The 18,376-nt window shown below is 38.5% G+C and overlaps 1 protein-coding gene across 7 annotated transcripts in view; it reads left to right on the top strand.

The window, feature by feature from the left end:
* Positions 1-18,376, top strand: part of RBMS1 (RNA binding motif single stranded interacting protein 1) — a 206,807-nt gene that overhangs the window by 149,598 nt on the left and 38,833 nt on the right. For all 7 annotated transcript variants that reach the window (XM_058549078.1, XM_058549080.1, XM_058549077.1 and 4 more), the window contains exon 3: positions 13,145-13,203. In XM_058549078.1, the coding sequence (XP_058405061.1) occupies positions 13,145-13,203 (59 nt within the window). The remainder of the gene's footprint in view (positions 1-13,144; positions 13,204-18,376) is intronic.

Below are 18,376 nucleotides of genomic sequence, written 5' to 3'. Positions count from 1 at the left end.
GCATAATCTTAGATTAAATTTAGCATTTTAAAAAATTCATTACACTTATTTTTCTGTTTACCACTGACGGACTGCTGATCATCTCTTCCTAGGTTAGTTTTTGTGAAATACTTCTCTGCAGCAGCATCCCTGACCCAGGTGGGCACCTAGCCTCTGCTTGAACACTGCCAGTGTTAACAGGGCCTTCCTTCTAGTCTTTCCTTTTCCATGTAAGCGTCCACAAGGCCTTCCTTCTTTGTAGGATATGATTTCTAGCCTTTTGTCTCCAGTGCTCACTCTCTTCTGAAAGAGTTCAGATTAGGGAAGAGGAGATGTTTGGAACAAATGTGTTCAATATAGAAAGCACTCAGTGAGAGCAGGCTATCATGATTCAGTCATTTATTCCTCCACTCCTTTCTTCTGAATTTTGACTGTTTATTATTTGCCAGGCACCAGGCTGGGGCCTGATATGCTAAGAGGAAATCAGTCCAAGGGCATGCATCTAATGAGGATGTAGGCATGCAGGTAATGCAGCAGTGTGCTGACTGCTGAACTGAGATGCAGCAGGAAAGTGCAGAGGCAGCTCTGAGCTCAGCCAGGGAAGGTCAGAAGAGGCTTGCTACTGGAGAGCACCGTTCAGCTGAGGCTTGCAGAATGGCACTGAATTTCCCAGGTGAAGTACCATGTTAAAGGTCAGGAAATTTAGACGGAGCAGGGCAGGCACAGGGACTTGTAGAGGGATGTGTAGGTAAGCTGGAGCTCCGTGAATTTCCCAGGGCTGCCGTAACAAAGTACCACAAGGTGGATGGCTTAAAACAACAAAAATTGTCGTCTCACAGTTCTGGAGGCTGGAAATCCAAACTTAAGGTGTCAGCAGAGCCACGTTCCCTCTGAAACCTATAGAGGAGAATCCTTCCTTGCCTCTTCCTAGCTTCTGGTGGTTTGCCAGCAATCTTTGGTGTTTTGGCTTGCAGCTGTATCCCTCTGCCTCAGTCATCCCATGTTGTTCTCCCTGTGGCTCTATCTGTATCCAGATTTCCCTCTTCTAAGAACAACTGTCTACATTGGATTAGGGCCTACTAAGGGCCTCATCTTGATTATATCTGCAAAGACCCTATTTCCAAAGAAGATCATATTCACGGGTACTGTTGCTGAGGACTTCAACGTATCTTTTTGGGGGACACAATTCAACCCATAATGTGGGTGTTGGGGAATGGTGAGCATAGAGGCCCAAGAGCATAATTTCTTTTTATGATCAGGATCATATATTTTTCTCAGTGTTACTTGTTTTTTTTTTTAGAGAACTTGAACTTGTTCCTAATCAAAACACGCAGGTATTTTCATGTGAATAAGCCAAGGCTTTCCCTAAATTTGTACAGTTGATTTTCCTAGCCTTGGAACTTACATGTAAGACTTAATGTTTTCCCTGTTAAATATTACAGTGTTGGCTTTGGCCAAGTATTCATTCTAGCCTGTTGAAATAATTTTGAAGTATTAATTCTGACATCTTATATTCACCATCTGTGCTATCAGTTATCTGACTGATGTCATTCTTTAAATGTTGAGAAAGTGCTGGCCGAGAATGGAGCCTTGTGGCATATCCCTAGAGGCTTCCCTGTGTGCTGACTGTGACCGTTGACCAACAGACTTCATCTCAGTCACTTGTTTAACCACGTACCCGCTCATCCAAACCAAATTTCCTCTTCCCAGATATCCTTATCTAATCCATGAGCAAATAAGGATTTTTATTTAGCTCAAATCAAAATATACTATTTAGCATTCCCAAGCAACCCTGCCTTCCTCGCCACCCCCCCAAACTAGAAAGAACAAAAGTTTAATGTGCATGACTTGCTCTTAAGGACTTTACTGGTACTTATTCTTTTCACAAGTGTCTCTAACCTTCTATTTGCTAATCCACTCTGGAATTTGGCTTCAGATCAGCATTAGCCTTACCTGCCTTTCATTTCTAGAATCTAGTGTTTTATTCTTTTAAAGAATCTGAATGGCATTTTGCCTTTCTGTTAACACCTCTCCTGTTGTGCAGGATTTCTCAAAACAACCAGGGCTGGAAAATTCTCATGTAAATAAGAAACACTTTTAGCCCCAGTCTCCATTCACAGCCCCCTTACTTGTAAAGTAGAATCAGAACATCTTCTGGAAAATGTGGTGAATTCAAGCTGTCTTGAGAGTGAGGCATATTATCTTGGTTTGGGTTACGGTAATTTTGTGAAACTGATACTAAAGTAACTTACAGCATTTGATTCTCTTAAGTTCCATTCTTTCGCTAATAAAGTTAATTCCTCTGGTTTTCTTTAGTTTTAAGATTATAGATTTTTAGAGCTGTGCTACTCTGGAATGATTGCATATCTTTATCTACATTGTCTACAGACTGTCTTGTTCATAGGCAAACCAGTAGGAAACCAGTGTGGGAGCCCTATTTATCCTTTTCCATCAGGTCCTCTCTTAAAGCCATGACCATTGTCACAAGTGACCGTGGAACAAAATATCTAAGTTTAGAAACATCAACCATGCTGGCAGGCTACATTAGCATTCCCTTGCTTATACAGTCCAAGTGTATTTTTTACTAGTGATACATTTATATTATATCTCCAGATTTCTTAGAGCTGAAGTGAGTAAAACAGATATCATTTTCCTTTTCAGTCTGTTCTTCAGATTGGCTCCTCAAGGTCGTGGGGCAGTCAGGATTTATTACTTTAGAAAAGGATGGACTGGCTGCATTCAGAAATCAATATACTGGTGCTGTGTTTTGGATCAAAGCCAGCATTAGCGTTCAGTCTAGGAAATGTCCAATTTGACTCTTGCCTTTTTAGCTTATGTCAGAAGCAAGAGAAATGTCTGGGTAATTTGCACACTGTTTTAATAGTTGCAGATAACGCTCTGTTTTGCCTCAGAGAGCACGTTTGCTTTTACTCTCTGTCACGCTTTCTTGTTTTGAATGAAGCAGCCATTTATGGTTTTCAGTGTTGGAGTTTAATGCATTCGGTTTCTACAGACTGACACAGTTCTTTGGTACTGTATGTGTGTGTGTATGTATGTGTGTGTATGTAAAAGATTTCCAGTTTTGATTTCTTTTAAAAGAAGCATCAAATTTAGAGATAATTGAAAAACAATCTAGGAACAAAAACTCTTCTAGGTTTTTTGGGATTTTTTTCTCTAACCTATTTTATTTTACTACTAATTTTTTTCTTTTTTTTTTTTTTTTGGTGAGGAAGACCAGCCATGAGCTAACATCCGATGCCAATCCTTCTCTTTTTTTTGCTGAGGAAGACTGGCCCTGGGCCAACATTCATGCCCATCTTCCTCTACTCTACATGGGACGCTGCCACAGCATGGCCTACCAAGCGGTACATCAGTGCGTGCCCAGGATCCGAAGCAGCGAACCCCGGGCCGCTGCAGCAGATCGCGCGCACTTAACCTCTTGCGCCACTGGGCCGGCCCCTTAGTACTAATTTTTAATTGCATATCAAACACCTAAATTATCTAGGTTCCCCCAGGTGTTTTTATAAGCTAAATTGGGATAAAGTACAAGGCCATGTCCATTTTCCAAGGCAAAATGTAGTATTTCCCTTCTCCCTACTACTGTCAACCACCCTAATTCTCCACACCAAATACTTTAAGGGGAGAAAATTCGTATTACATGTTTATACATATTTCATTCATACAACCCTATATATTGGGTGGTTACAATATACAGAGAACTGTGCTGAAAAGTAACCATAAAAATGGTAGGTCTATGTTTTCTGAACATTTGGCAGCATAGGACCATATCGATATTAAGGTAAGGAGGTGGTCTTCGCTTAGTGCTCTCAAGTGATAAGAATTAGAATTGCCGTTATTTGGAGGAGGTGGGAGAAAAGGATAACACTTATTAGTTATTGACTATATGTTATGTATCAACCACTGTGCTAGCCCCCTAACAGCAGTCCTGTGAGCTAAATGTTATCATGATGCTTTACAGTTGGGGATACCGAGGCGAGACCAGAATCACCAGAGCTGGTCATTGGCCGAATGAGCGCTTGAGAAGAAGTCTCTCTGGTTGCAGTTCTATCTTCTTTCCAATGTAACATTGTCTTCCTTATGATACAATAAAGTGAAGTACTATATAAACATGAAGCTGAGATTGTCAAAGCAAATACATTATAGGTTTTGGTGGGACAGGAAGAGAATTTAAGAAATGCTCAATCATTATCAGTTCATAAATTCAATTCAGAAATAAAAGACCACTTTCTGTAATCATGTGGCCTTTGTCTTAAAAGTTAGACATTCATCAGTGTTGGAGACTTTTAGGGATTCATTTTTATGATGGATGATCTACATTTTACTTGCAAACTTCTGGGTTCCATTTCCAACATGTATTATTTTCCTCTGACATATTAGTACTTGGGAGCACTAATTTGGGTGTGACCATCTGTGACTGCATTCATAAGTGCTGTAGTACAGTGACTAGTGGCAAAAATATTGTCGTAAGATAATGTAAATGACCCTTTGTGTGCTTTGTGCTCTTAAAAGACCATAAAATCGTGTAAAGCTGCTTTACCTTGATTGTGGATCATAATAGACTTGATACTAAACTGTAAGAGCAAATCTTTGTAATAAATCAAATGCCTTATAGTGTGCTCTTTGTTTAGAAGAGAGGTATAAGTTTTTCATAAAATATGGCAAAAAAGGGCATCTTAGCCATTTCTAATGAGGTAGTTTTAACGTTCATTTTATATGAATTATTTAGTTCAAGCCAGACATGCAATAAGCAGCATCAATTTTTACTTTTGTGTAGCATTTATAATAGATGAGTTGTGCCACCCAGGAATGTTGAAAAGGCAAATTAGCAGAAATGGTTCCAAATTTAGTCAGGAAAGGTTATCAATCTCAAAATCTGGGTGCGAATTACCAACTTTAGTTTTGTTCTGAAAGGATGTTTATCTTAAGATTTTCGTGTCATGAAAAATCAGCTGTGTAGATATGTATGTTTTCTCTTGAAAAATGTGATACTTTGTCCCAAAGCTTCTGAAATTTATTCTCCATCAGCTCACATGCTGTAAGGCAACCAGTCTAGCTGAGGGTTAGACCACTTGAAGATGGTCTGAGCTTCTGCTACGTCATCTCTAATCTGCAGGCTCTAGGTCCATGGCTGGGGCTGGAAGTCACTGTCCTTTCCAGGATAGTTCAGAAAAGTGAAACATGGTGGTTCCTTTTCCCATCTTCTCTGCATTCACAAAGACAAGCCACTGGCTTTCCATAGCATAGATATCACGGATTATTTTTCTCAGATGTCAAGGTAATTATTTAAGGCTAGTTCGAAGTCCTCTGTCTTAGAACTTTTTTGTCATTTAGAACCTTTCCATTCATTTCCTAGCTGTCCTCATCCCTCCATTTTAATTTCTTGAACTTGAGTGTTATTGCTTGAATACAGAGAGCAAAAAATATATATATTTATATATATAATAAAATGTGGCCTCTCTCTATGCTAATCCTAACCATAAGGTTTTCATTGATCTTATTGAAATCTTGCTTTTGTCATATCATTCTGCAATTGCAAAACCTCCAGCCACCTTCTGTTCCCTGACTCCTTTTCCTGAAACTAAGGCCCTATAGGATCTTCTCAGACTGACTTGCATTACTCACCCCCCCCATACAGGTTGCATTAGACAGATTCTTCTGTTTCGTGTCCTCCATAGCCCGCCTGAATTTCTGCTTTCCTCAGTCTTTCCTGCTGAACTTGACCTTCATTCTATGGTTATGCCACCTTTATTTAGCATTCATCATACAAGATCTCAATATTCTTATTTATTTTTTAATATTAAAAATTCCTTACATCCCCCGAAAGATTGTCCCCCTTGATGGTAGGAATGGCATTTTATATATTTTTCATAGGCCTTGTATGGTAAAGGGCATGCTATAAACGTGCTATAAATATTTGTGGGTTGATTTCTCCATCTGATCTCTTTCTTGACTGTAATTCGTCTTTCCGGTGTTCCATTCATCTTCAGCTCCAGATTTGTTTCTGACCTTTAGGGCTGCAGCAGCCTGTCCTGCCAAGCATTTTCCTCCTTCAAACCCTGGCTCCAATTCCAGCTGCATAAGATGTAGCTTCCTGTTCTATCCCAAATACCAGGAGTCGTGTAATCATAAGGACACGCCCAGCCATACAACACAAGTGGAAGGGACAGTTATTGAATGTAAGAGTTAAAACAACTGGAATGAAAAATGGAATATCTTTCTACATCTTTAGTATTTTTATATCTTAGAAGAGTCTTGTAGAAACAATGAAAATCTTCAGGGCCAAAAAGATAAAGTCTTACCAAATCTGTTTGATATTGATTGCCTAATTTTAAAATTTCACGCCTTGTCTCTCATTTGCAAATGCTGACCACTTCCTATACCAAGTAAATAAAGAAAATGTAACCAGCTGAATTACTCAAGGTAATGAGGATTCAGAATAGCGTGGATAAATGACTCTTCCTGTTTTTTTATTTTAGGCCTCATTCTCCAACATACTTTTCAGTAATTTATACTATTTTTCTTCCCCTATTCAACCACTGTTATAAGGGCTAGAGTAAATTTTAGGAAATCCCCTTTTCCTGGGAGGCCACTGAAAAAATAAAGCAGCAAAAAAAAAGCAAGTTAGAAAACTACATATACAATATCATCTGTGTGTAGATGTATATATGTGTGTATTTTTTTTCTTTGCCCCCAATAAGTCCAAAATAATACAAGGAGTTTTGGCTTATAGTCCCCAAATCCATTCCCACCAAATAGTTACATCAGTTACTCCTTTTAAGCTTTAAAGCCATTCGTGCCTCCTCCTCACTGATATATTATGTTCTGTTGAGCATCTTATTCCAAATAGAACAGTGTTGTCTACCCAGAAAGTCAGGTAACTTTCTGAAGGTTACAGCATCTGTCTTAGAGACTTCAGCAGTTACGGAGTCTGCCCTCATCCCCTCACTCATTTGTAGCTGTGCAGATGCACAGTGGGAATTGCTTTGAACCATGGAACAGTCTGTGGTTGGTGACCAAAGTTTCTGCAACTGTCAACATGGTTGGCCAGAGCAAACTTCCTGCTTCCCATCTTTGCTACTTATTAACTGTGTAACCTTTCAGTAGGTCTCGTACTCACTCTCCTCCTCAGTTTCACATCTCCAAAGTGAGAATAATACTTTACTACTCGGAAGGTTGTTGTAAAGATTAAAATAACTAACCTAAATCACTTAGAACAGCGCCTAGCATAAAATAAAAGCTGTATATGTAAGCCATGACTTTTATTATTTCCCTGAATTAACTCACTAGGTCATAGGCTTTCCCATGTTGATTCTGATCCGACAGCGACATACTCAGAAGTTTTATGTTTGTTTTTTTCCCTCATCTCAGTCCCCTGTCCCTCATTCTTGCTGATTATTGTCATTGACGCTAGCACAGCATCTCTCACAGGATGTGTGAGTCCTTCTCTGTCCTTCAGAGGCAGTTCAGCTATTAAAACAAATAAAAACAATCATCCTATATGCATGAGCAATATCCTGCCCTTTTTCAAACTTAAAAATCTTTTTTGTTTATGTTATGTGTACAGTTTTCCTTTCTGTTGTTTTCCACACACTCATTGCTTTATCAGATTTAATAATGTTCATACAGTATTCCAAAACTAACACAAACACTGCAGAGGACCTCATGGTGCCTTAAATGAATTTACAACTGAGATGACCAATATTAAAATAACTTATCGACCATTATCGCCATCTGTTGGTGGTGGGTGGAGTAAACTCCACTCTCCAGAGCCTTGGTTTCTAACTAGGAATGTTCAAACACTGCAGGCTCCCTAATAGAGGGGAGTGTGTGTGTGTGTACGCACATTGGATGAAGTCAATAAGGATATGCACCAATATGTTTAACATTCATATTTAGGACTTCAGGTGATTTTAATATTTCATCCTACTTTTCTGTCTTCTAGTTAGAATAAATATGTATTTCTTTTGTAATTAAGGTAGATTAACAAAAAGGTAGAATTTAGGAGGGACTAAAGTGATGGGGGGCAGAGGAGAAAATTAAGCTTTATTTGCTAAGTGCAAACTAAAGTCTACTTAGATTTTATATTACAGCAGATGAAAGAAGAGGTATAAATGGAAATGAGGGAGAAATGACTAAGGCTGTGGTGCAAACAAAGGAAATTTTGGTACATTCTAAGCAGAAGGTTTTATTATCAGCCAAGTTGGCTTGGGCCAATAGGTTTAAATGTGAGCTTTTACTTGTTATCGTCTCTGTTTAAAATTCTAATTATTCTGTAGTCACATCTCTTAATTTCTCTTTAAACTTTTACTGTCAGAGCTTCCTCTAGAATGGATTATCTACTCTTAGCAAAGAATATTATATTGTGGGTAGCCAAGGCTGTGGTCTGAGCCTTGTTACTTTGAAGCTGGATAAAACCCAGAGAATATTCATAGTCACCACTTTTCCCGTAAAATTCTACAGCTTGCTTTATTGGGCATGCATGTCCTTGGTGTTCTTAGAGTGTGAGTTCTGCCAGTCAGGAGGCCTGTGTCTCTCAATACGTCGTATGTCTCTGTTACTTAGTGATGACTTTTTTTTTTTTTTTTTTTTTTTACAAATTAAGCTACAAATAGGAACAAGAGGAGGTGAAAATCTGGTTGCTTTACACATTTTTACCCAGATATCTGTTACTCTCGTAGGCACTGATGATCAGCAATAGAATTAGACTAAATGTTAATTAAGCACCTGTAATGACTTCTTCCCCACCCCCCTATCCTTTTTCCCCATTATTAAATCTTACTTCAAGTAAAACCAGTAGAGGGAAATAGTGACCACTCTGAACCCTGCCACATCTTTTCTCATTCCTTGAGGTGCCATTTGATAGACAAACTCTTCCCCATATTCTAGATTCTTTCTCATGTCATCAAAACTACTTGTTCTATACTCCCTTCCCACAGCATGGTAAGTGCGTCACCCACTGAGAAGCTAACTTAGCCAGGGTCTGAGGGATTTAAAGGGTTACATCCTCCAGTTCAGGGGTATGCATTTTAATGAGCCTCTTGTGCTGTGAGCCGTGTAACTGAGTGGACAGCCCCAAAAAGAAGATGTTTTAGGAGAGGGAAACCCTTCAACACCCCTCAGGTAACTCCAGATAAGCATCTTCCTGATCCACTGGATTGCAGGGAGGCCATATGCAATAGTTCCACAGACAGAGTGAAAACTGTTTTCTGACTTTCTGGGAAGTCGTGGTCTTTCAGTCTTAACCCACAAATCATGATGAAAACCACAATAGAAAGTAAAACTGATAAATTTCAGAAATATCTCTTCTCCTACACCTTCCCCCCCTTATTGCTCTTTCAACCATGAACCACACATTTGTTTCATGTGTTTAAGACAAACAAGAGACTTGCCTTGGCTTGAAAAATAAATCTATTCCAATACCTTAATAGAAGAGATCTTCCATTTTGTTCCCCCCCTTTCATACTCTGAGTGTATAAAGGAAACATTATTTTTCAAGATTATTTCATAGACAAATTTCAGTGAGAATGTAAACACAATTTGTTTTTGAGCTGTGGGGTTTTAGGCAAGATCTTAGGCTCAAAATGTCTATGAGCTTTTGTTTTCTCATTTGCAAAAATGAGAATAATAATAGCTACTTCATAGATTGTTGTAAAGTAAATTAGGTCATATATACAAAGTGCCTGGCCCAGTGCCTAAAACATAAGTAGGAACTGAGTAAATGTAATCCCTTTTCTGGTTTCTTACTACAGTCATGTGACACTTAACGGTGGGGACATGTTCTGAGAAATGCGTCGGTAGGTGATTTTGTCATTGTGTGAACATCATCGAGTGTACTACACAAACCTAGATGGTTTAGCCTACTACACACCTAGGCTATCTCGTATGAATCTTATGGGACCACCGTCATACATGCAGTTCGTCGTTGACTGAGACGTTACTTTGTGGCACATGACTGTAAATGGTTGAGGATATTAGGGATAGTTTCATGGAAAAGATAATGTTTGAACAGGTTCTTCAAGATCGGGGATGGGTAGAATAGAGAGATGAGAGAGGCATGTTTCAAGTGATGTTTAAGGTAAATTAATGCAGGAGACAGGGTTAGAGGGACCAGAGGCTGGAGGCAAGGAGTATTCTTATGTGCTTCTGGCATAGGTCTAAGCACAGTCAAGAGAAGGAATGAATGTTAGAAGCATGTCAGAGACAAAACTCAGAAGAGTACTAACTTCCTGGATTCAGGAATGACTGAATTGATGATGTCTCAAGGGCCTCAAGCTTTGTAGAAGATTGGGAGTGTGACAGTGCTGTTGAATGAAAAGAGACATGAAGAAGAGACAGGGAAGGGTGTGTTTGGGGTTCTTTGGGGATGGGATTTAGAAAATAGTGAGCATGAGGTGACATTTAACTAGATACTTAAGTATCTTAAGATACTAAGATATTTAAATTAAAAGAGGAAGAGACAAAAACTAAAGATTTAGTGGGATTAAAAACAAAAACAAAGGGGCTAGCCCTATGGCTTAGTGGTTAAGTTCGCAGGCTCTGCTTTGGCGGCCTGGAGTTTCGCAGGTTTGGATCCCGGGCACGGATCTATGCACCACTTATCAAGCCAGGCTGTGGTAGGCGTTCCACATATAAAGTAGAGGAAGATGGGCACAGATGTTAGCCCAGGGCCAATCTTCCTCAGCAAAAAAAAACCCAAGAAGGAGAAATGGGCATCATCTGAGAAGATGCATAATAAAAACCATGGCTTTGAATGAATTTCCTGGGAAAAGGAAGGGTTGAGTACCCAATATTAAACGTGATGAAAGTACTTGGTTCAGGAGGGAGAGGAGGAAGCTGAATGGGCAAAGAACCACAGGAAAAGAACCCAGAAAGGTGGAATGAGATCGCAGGAGGGAGGGCAGAGGCAGAGAGAGGTGCACATCGCATAGATGTGGAAGTGAATGGTAATGTCAAATGCAGCAAAGAGATCAGAGAACCAAAACCAGAAGAGAGTGTGGCATGGATTATCAGGGCTACCAAGAGCCTTTTCTCTTTTCCTGCTTTCCACGTCTTTATCTTTCCCATCATTAATGTGGAGAGCACAACCAGAAGGGTAGAAGGCCAGCCCTGACCTTCTCTAAATTTCCTTTCTTCTGTTTGGTTTACAAAAGACCCTGAACTCCGTGACCTCAGTCTCTTAATCTCTGTGACTCTCAATCCCTTTATCAATCCCCTTATCCTAAATTGGAGTCATACCAACTTTCTTCTCTTCTTTTGGAAAGGTAGGAGGTAGGGATGCAATCTAAAAGCGTTTTCAGCTAAAACTTGTGCAAACAAGAGAGCGCTGGTAAATATCAAGCATGTAAATAACCTAGGTAGATAAATGGTAACTAAAAGGTGATCTTTGAATCACTTATTTTTTCTGGTTTGCAGATTTTTTTTTTTTATTTGTAAGCTTAGTGACCTGTGTTAATGTTGTTATAAATCCTCAGGATCTCCGCAGGGAATCAAAGGTATTTGTGGAGCATTAGGCCTCTTGGATGTAATTGTCATTTGAACCTTAAATTATCTTTACTTTGATGCCTAGTTAGTAATCATTTGATTACATGATTACACAGAGTGAAAATTAACTGAGAGAGAGAGGTGGCTCAAGCCAGTTGTTTGTTCTAGATAAATATATTTCAGCTTGTCCAGTGCATCAAATAGAAACCTACAGTATTCAGAATGGTTTAAAATGCCACACAGATACTTCCATTTCCTAAAACGTTTAAGACGTTTTAGTCCTCAGAATTGATCATGACAAAGCAGTACTGGAGAAAATGTGAAATTTTTGCTGTAAATAGATAGGAAAGTAAAATTTTTGAATTCATGATGTGTAAATGAGGAAGTGAGTCTCAGATACGTGAAGTACGTTATGTGTATTTCCCAAAGTCCCAATAATTTTTAAGAATTATTTTTCAAAGTTTTTTCTCCTCAGTTTTTAGAAGACTAACGTAGATAGCAGTGTTTTACGTTGCGCTCACTGTGGTCATTATGAAAGGGTGTAGGATTAGTACCAATATTTAAGCTTATACTGCTGCTTCATTTTCAATAGCAGTGCACTAAATTTTAATGTTCTGAATTTTTTTTCCTTCTTCCCCCAACTTCTGTTTTACATTAAGGAGTTTGAACACATTTCTCATACAAACCTTCGTAAAATCAATGCCTAATCCCTGATTCATTGTTTTATATTCTTGATTGTCCATTGCTTGCACACACGTGCATGTACACACGTTAGTGAGTATGTTGTATAACTATTATTACTGAGTTAAAAGAGATGTTAATAAATATATTGATAAACAGGTATCAAAATCTTAGGTATAAAAGACCTGTTTTAGGGGCCAATCCAGTGGCATAGTGGTTAAGTTTGTGCACTCTGCTTCAGCGGCCCAGAGTTCGTGGGTTCAGATCCCAGGTGCGGACCTATACACCACTCATCAAGCCATGCTGTGGTGGCATCCCACATACAAAATAGAGGAAGATTGGCACAGATGTTAGCTCAGGGACAGTCTTCCTCAAGCAAAAAAAAAGAGGAAGATTGGCAGCACATGTTAGCTCAGGGCCAATCTTCCTCACCAAAAAAAAAGACCTGTTTTAAATATACTATCACGTGTGTTGAACATAATACACTCACATGCATGCATGCTTCTGTGATGATCTGGAGCCATGCAGTACTGTCTGCTAAACCAGAATGAATAGATATGCAGGCAGCTTTTCTCCAGTTATTAGTTCATAAAGGCTGTGTGGATCGTAGTACTTTCCTTTAATAATTCTGAAGCCTTGCATTTGGCTTGGTATTTGACCACAGACATAGTGTTACTAGAAGAAACTATTTTTTATAGAGCTCACATTCCATTTTTTTGGTCCCAAGATTTGTCAGGTAAGTACCGAATTCCTCAAAGCTGAACATGAAAGTTTAATCCAAAGGTTCAATTGGGAGGCCTAGCCATTCCCTCTTTTTAGTTTAGTTTTAAGTTTAGAATTCTCATTTCCTGTCCTCTAGAAAAGAACATTTTGTACTTTAAAGTTTGCAGATGTTTGAAAAGTATGTGTGTTCTCTGGACTTAGACATTAATAAGCGTTCCTTGATTATAACTTCTTTTTTTTTCTTTTTGTCTTTTTTTAGATATGGGAAAATCGTCTCCACAAAGGCAATTTTGGATAAGACAACGAACAAATGCAAAGGTCTGTTTCCTTGGCTGATGATTTGCTAAATCATAGCTTTAGAAAAATGATGGAATTTTAAACCTGATGTTTGGTTTCAAAACTACCTCCGTTTTATTAAAAACCAAATCTTATACATCACCCAGTTTCTGTCTTGCACAGTGTCAGCATATTGCTTACGTTTGTCCCTGGTCACGTTTTGGCTGGAAACCCAACAGCAGCTAGCAGTTTGCCAGAATCCCAGATTTGACGCCAGTGGAGTTAACATGCAAAATACTGGTTGGCATTTAGCCCCTACTTTTAAAAGGGGAATAGAGTTAGAAAATAGGTTTTTTTTTCCCTGAGTCTGAGGAGATTAGAGCTGCTTACTGAAGACCACTGGACTGTACTAAAGAACTGAAAAGATTACATATTGTGCAAATTGGCTCTATTAATTAGAATAGAGTAGTTTTAAGCAGTACTTAATTACATGTTTCAATACTCTCGATTGTTCTCTGCTGAATGCCTGTTGACAATATTGGCAGCAGGAGGAGAGAACCATTTTCACAGACCAAATTGTAATAGGGAGGGGAGGTCACACGCCCCTTTGAAATATGCTGCTGCATTAATTTGATGCACTGACCTTCAGTTTTCCATGTAATTGGGATGAGCTCATCCAGTTCCATGAGCTGGAAGAGGAGGCGTCTATAGAAGGCAGCACTGATGCTCTGTAGTTCTGACTTTTAATGATCCAGCATCTTAACAATAGGCATGTGATTTCTAGGAAAAGGGAAGAATGGAGTCAGCTGACTTTGAGTCTAACGACTGACCCCATGAATTGAAATAAGGTTGACAGGCATAGGCAGAGAAGGCAAATCTCCTCATTAATTAGACCCCAGTTTTTCAAGTAGTGGTGACGGCTGTGGCTTAGGACAGTCTGAAAAAGGCAAAGAACAGAAACGAACCCCACCGGAGGGCCTCGCCTTAGAAGCCAGCCATTTCCTTTAATCTAGACTTGAAGTGGTTCATTGTATTTCTGTCTCTTCTTCAAAGCTCCTAAATTTAAAGGAGCTATTGTGACAAATATCTAAGCCCATGTTTAATCAGCATGGCACATGAGGGCAGTTTTGCCTTAGGACAGTGAGTAGAGCAGTGCTTTATGTAGAGTAGTACTCAATAAATATTTTAAATGAACCAAACTAGAGAGAGTCCAATTGTAGAGTGAAATGTATACACTTAGTTGCCAAGATTAGTCCTATTTAACATATTTGTAAATGATTTGGGAGAGCAGGGACACAGAAAAAAATATTTGGTTTTATAAAGAAAAGTGAACTCTTGCAAGCATAAAACAGGAAGCTGATTTCAAACATTAGTTTCAAACCAAGAGAGAAATCACAGTAGACAAGTGGTTTTATAGCCTTACCCTACCTTTCCTCCTTCTCCCACTCTCCACCCGCCAACAGAGAAATCTTACACAGCAGATCAGTGTGTTAAAAAGCAGAGCTACCCTAGTTAAGTGAGGGCGAGGACCCAGAGGGCTTCCTGGTTGAATTCTTCACCACGTACCTATACTGGAAACTACTATTGTATACTCTTCTCCAGTGAGAACCTATTCCCTAAAAACCAAAATTCCACAAAGTGCTCAACATGATCTGGAAAAGGTATGAGTAAAAAAAAATACTAATGCTAAATCTAACATATTATCATAATGCAAACCCATAACAGTTGGAAAGGGTCCAAAGATAAGTGGAGCGATTTGTGGGCTTTGAAATAAGGGTAGGAATAATTCGAATTGATTTTCGATACATGTTTCCTGGAGACCTTCTCTTAAAGCAGATCTCAGGAGATACTTGCCTGTTGTATGGGGACAATGATAGAAACCTTTTAGGGATCTTTGTCTCACACAGGCCTCTCAGGAATAGATGTCAACAGATACCTGGTGGGTGGGTGGGAAGTAAGGGAGGGGAGAGAGTAAGCAAAAATAGGTTTATAAAATCCTGGAAGTGAGAGAGAGCTCCTGAAAAAAAGTAATTTTAGGACAAATGAGAAGAAATAACACTTTACATAGCTCATAATGAAGATAACATGTTACCCATGTTGAGAATGTAGTAGGTGGGTGGATGGATGAAAGATAATGCATAAGAGGTTATAGAGTATCAGTATAAATGAGAAGTGCTTGTGTTGTATACTAATTTTTTGAGATTGAACAGATCGAAGAATTTTTTTTGTTTTATTTATTTTTATTGAGGTAACATTGGTTTATAACATTAGATAAATTTTAGGTATACGTTATTATATTTTGATTTGTATGTAGACTACATCATGTTCACCACCCAAAGACTGATTACCATCCATCACCATACACATGTGCCCTTTTACTCCTTTCACCCTTCCCCCTCCTCCCTTCTCCTCTAGTAACCACCAGTCTATTCTTTGTGTCTATGTGTTTGTTCGTTGTTTTTTTATCTTCCATTTATGAGTGAAATCATACAATATTTGACTTTCTCCATTTTACTTATTTCGATTAGCTTAATACCCTCAGGGTCCATCCATGTTGTTGAAAACGGCACGATTTCATCTTTTTTATGGCTGAGTAGTATTCCATTGTGTATATATGCCACTTCTTCTTTATCCATTCATCCATTGATGGGCACTTAGGTTCTTTCCAAGTCTTGGCTATTGTGAGATCAAAGAATTTTAAACTTAGAAATTAGAGACCTTACTGGTCATAGCACATTTTTTGTCACAAAACATATTTTAGAGCCTCTATCCAAGAGACAAGATTAAGTTGAAGGAAACGTTCTGAATAACATGTACCTTAGTTATTAAATTTAAAAATTCACAATTCAGCTGCTCTTCTACATTTCAATCTTTGTTCGTTTTTAGCCAACAAAAGGTATTTAAACACTTCCCAACACTGGTGTATATGGCAGTTTAGAACAAAAAAAGCTTACAAAGGATTGATTGTAATACTGATTACCTAATTATTAATGCTTACGGATTGGCATGTAAGACCAGAATACACACGTACAGATGTATACAGAGAGTACACACACACATTAAAAATGGGTGAGGATAAGTCAGACCAAAGAGAAAATAGGGGTGAGAGCAGGAAGTTTCAGGGTTTCAGGTTACTATAGAAATGGCCCTGTGTTTCCTAGTGGCCAAAGCAAAAATGAAAAACATAGCTATTGCCATTATTCAGTCATCACAATGTGGAGGAAAATCAAAGAAGCAGGAACGCCATAACTATTCCTGCTCCTGAGACCTGAGAAGATCCTCCTGGAGATCCAGTGAGAAGGTGCTGTGTTATTGAGTGAATCCTGCCTTCAAAAATACCTTTATACATATTTGTATAATGGACCCCGTAGAACCTGTGTAACTCAAATTTATATACTCATATTTACTTGAAAGTGAGAAAATGAAAGCACAAGATTGCATGCTTACCAGTTACATTTGTTTTCAGCAAATGCTTATGAAACAGCTATGTGGTTGGAGAAGGTCAGAAAAGGTTGTAAACAATTAACTAAAATGCAACCATTATGGATTTTTCCTAATAAGAAAATAACATAAAATAATACTAATAATACCTGAGTGTTAATAACTTCAACTACAATAGCATTAAAATTGAGATCGTCTATATATTGTAATTTATTGACTACAGCAAAATTGGAGGGAAAACTTAAATATCCATCGGTAGGAATTACATCATCTCAGTGTAGTTGGGTGTTCATTTGTGACCTGCTAAAATTGTGTTTGGTGTTAAAATATGTATGAGAGTGAGTGCGCGCCTGTGTGTGTCTCCACAGAGGGTTGCATATTAGCATTAACAACAGATTTCTAGAAAACACCTGAAATATTAACTTGATTTCTGATCTGGCCGTTGAGTAGCATTTTCTGCTTTTACCTGGGTCAGCCTCTTCTTTTTCTTTCCAACCTGGCTATTTCTCCACTGTCTAAATCAAATTAAGCCTTATTTCAATCCAATTCCAGGTAATAGAAGGAAGCTACTGCTTATTTCAGCTTTAACACTGATTTCTCCTAAAGCGTCTATTTCTGTAATCGATAGTCCGCTCTGTTTCATTACCATCTGTTTTGTTACCAGCAATATTTTTGGTACAAATACTGCAAAATGACCTTTGGATCTTGTCCGAGCTTTCTCTTTGGTCTTGTTGATATGTATGTCTATTTTGACATTAGTACCTTACTGTCTGCATTACTATATCTTTAAACTATCTATAAATAGATGATAGGACTGGCCCCTCTTCTCTGCAACCTCCCACATGTTACTTTTTCAAAATATTCTTATTCCTTTTAAAATTAATTTTATAATAGCCTTGAGTTCCCAGAAAATCTCTGTTAGTATTTTTGCTTGGTATCCCAATCTTTTAAACAGTGTGCTGAATATAACTTAACCTTTTTCAATAACTTAGGAGTTATCACAGTGAAAAAGCAATGATTGCCTGTTTAATACAATGATGCTCACAGGATTGGTTGAGATGCATGGGGCTGATGCTCTTATGCTGCAGAAATCCTGTTCTTTGTATAGTTTTCCTCTTTTATTGCTTGTTACTAGTTTTCACTGCTAGATACCATCCATATGCTTACTTTGTAGCAGCCATCTCCTCAACCCAACCCTTTCTTTCCCTAATTTCCTGCTTTTCATTGTTGTGGCCAGGGAAAATAGCTGCCAGGTTGTTAAAAATATTTGTAAAGCTATGGATAAATAAGCTTTGAAGCAGGGCATCTCTTAGGAGGTTATTTGTTTATTTGCTTGTTTTGTTATGTTTTAAGACTTTAGGGCATGAACTGCTGAAACAGCTATTTTGGGTATCTGGAGGCATTTTTCCCCCTTTATTTTGAAGGAAGATTATGAGCTATGTTTTAGGTAAATAAGTAATGATATTTGTAACCAATTACTAAAATTTAGACTTTTTTTATGTTTTAGATACCTAATGGTTGTACTTAATAAGTTATTTGAAAAATAAAGCTTAGTCTACACATAATTTTTGTTTCTGTCATTTGTAAGCTCCATAAGATAGCTCCATTTTTCTTACCAACTCATTAAAAATGCAGTGAAGTTGGGGCCGGCCTGGTGGCGCAAGCGGTTAAGTGCGTGGGCTCCGCTGCAGCGGCCCGGGGTTCGCAGGTTCAGATCCCAGGCGCGCACCAATGCACCGCTTGTTAAGCCATGCTGTGGCGGCGTCCCATGTAA

This window comes from Diceros bicornis, chromosome 10, assembly GCF_020826845.1.
Source record: "Diceros bicornis minor isolate mBicDic1 chromosome 10, mDicBic1.mat.cur, whole genome shotgun sequence".
NCBI lineage: Eukaryota > Metazoa > Chordata > Mammalia > Perissodactyla > Rhinocerotidae > Diceros > Diceros bicornis.
The sequence above is the reverse complement of the archived record's forward strand: the minus strand, read 5'-3'. Positions and strand labels throughout refer to the sequence as shown.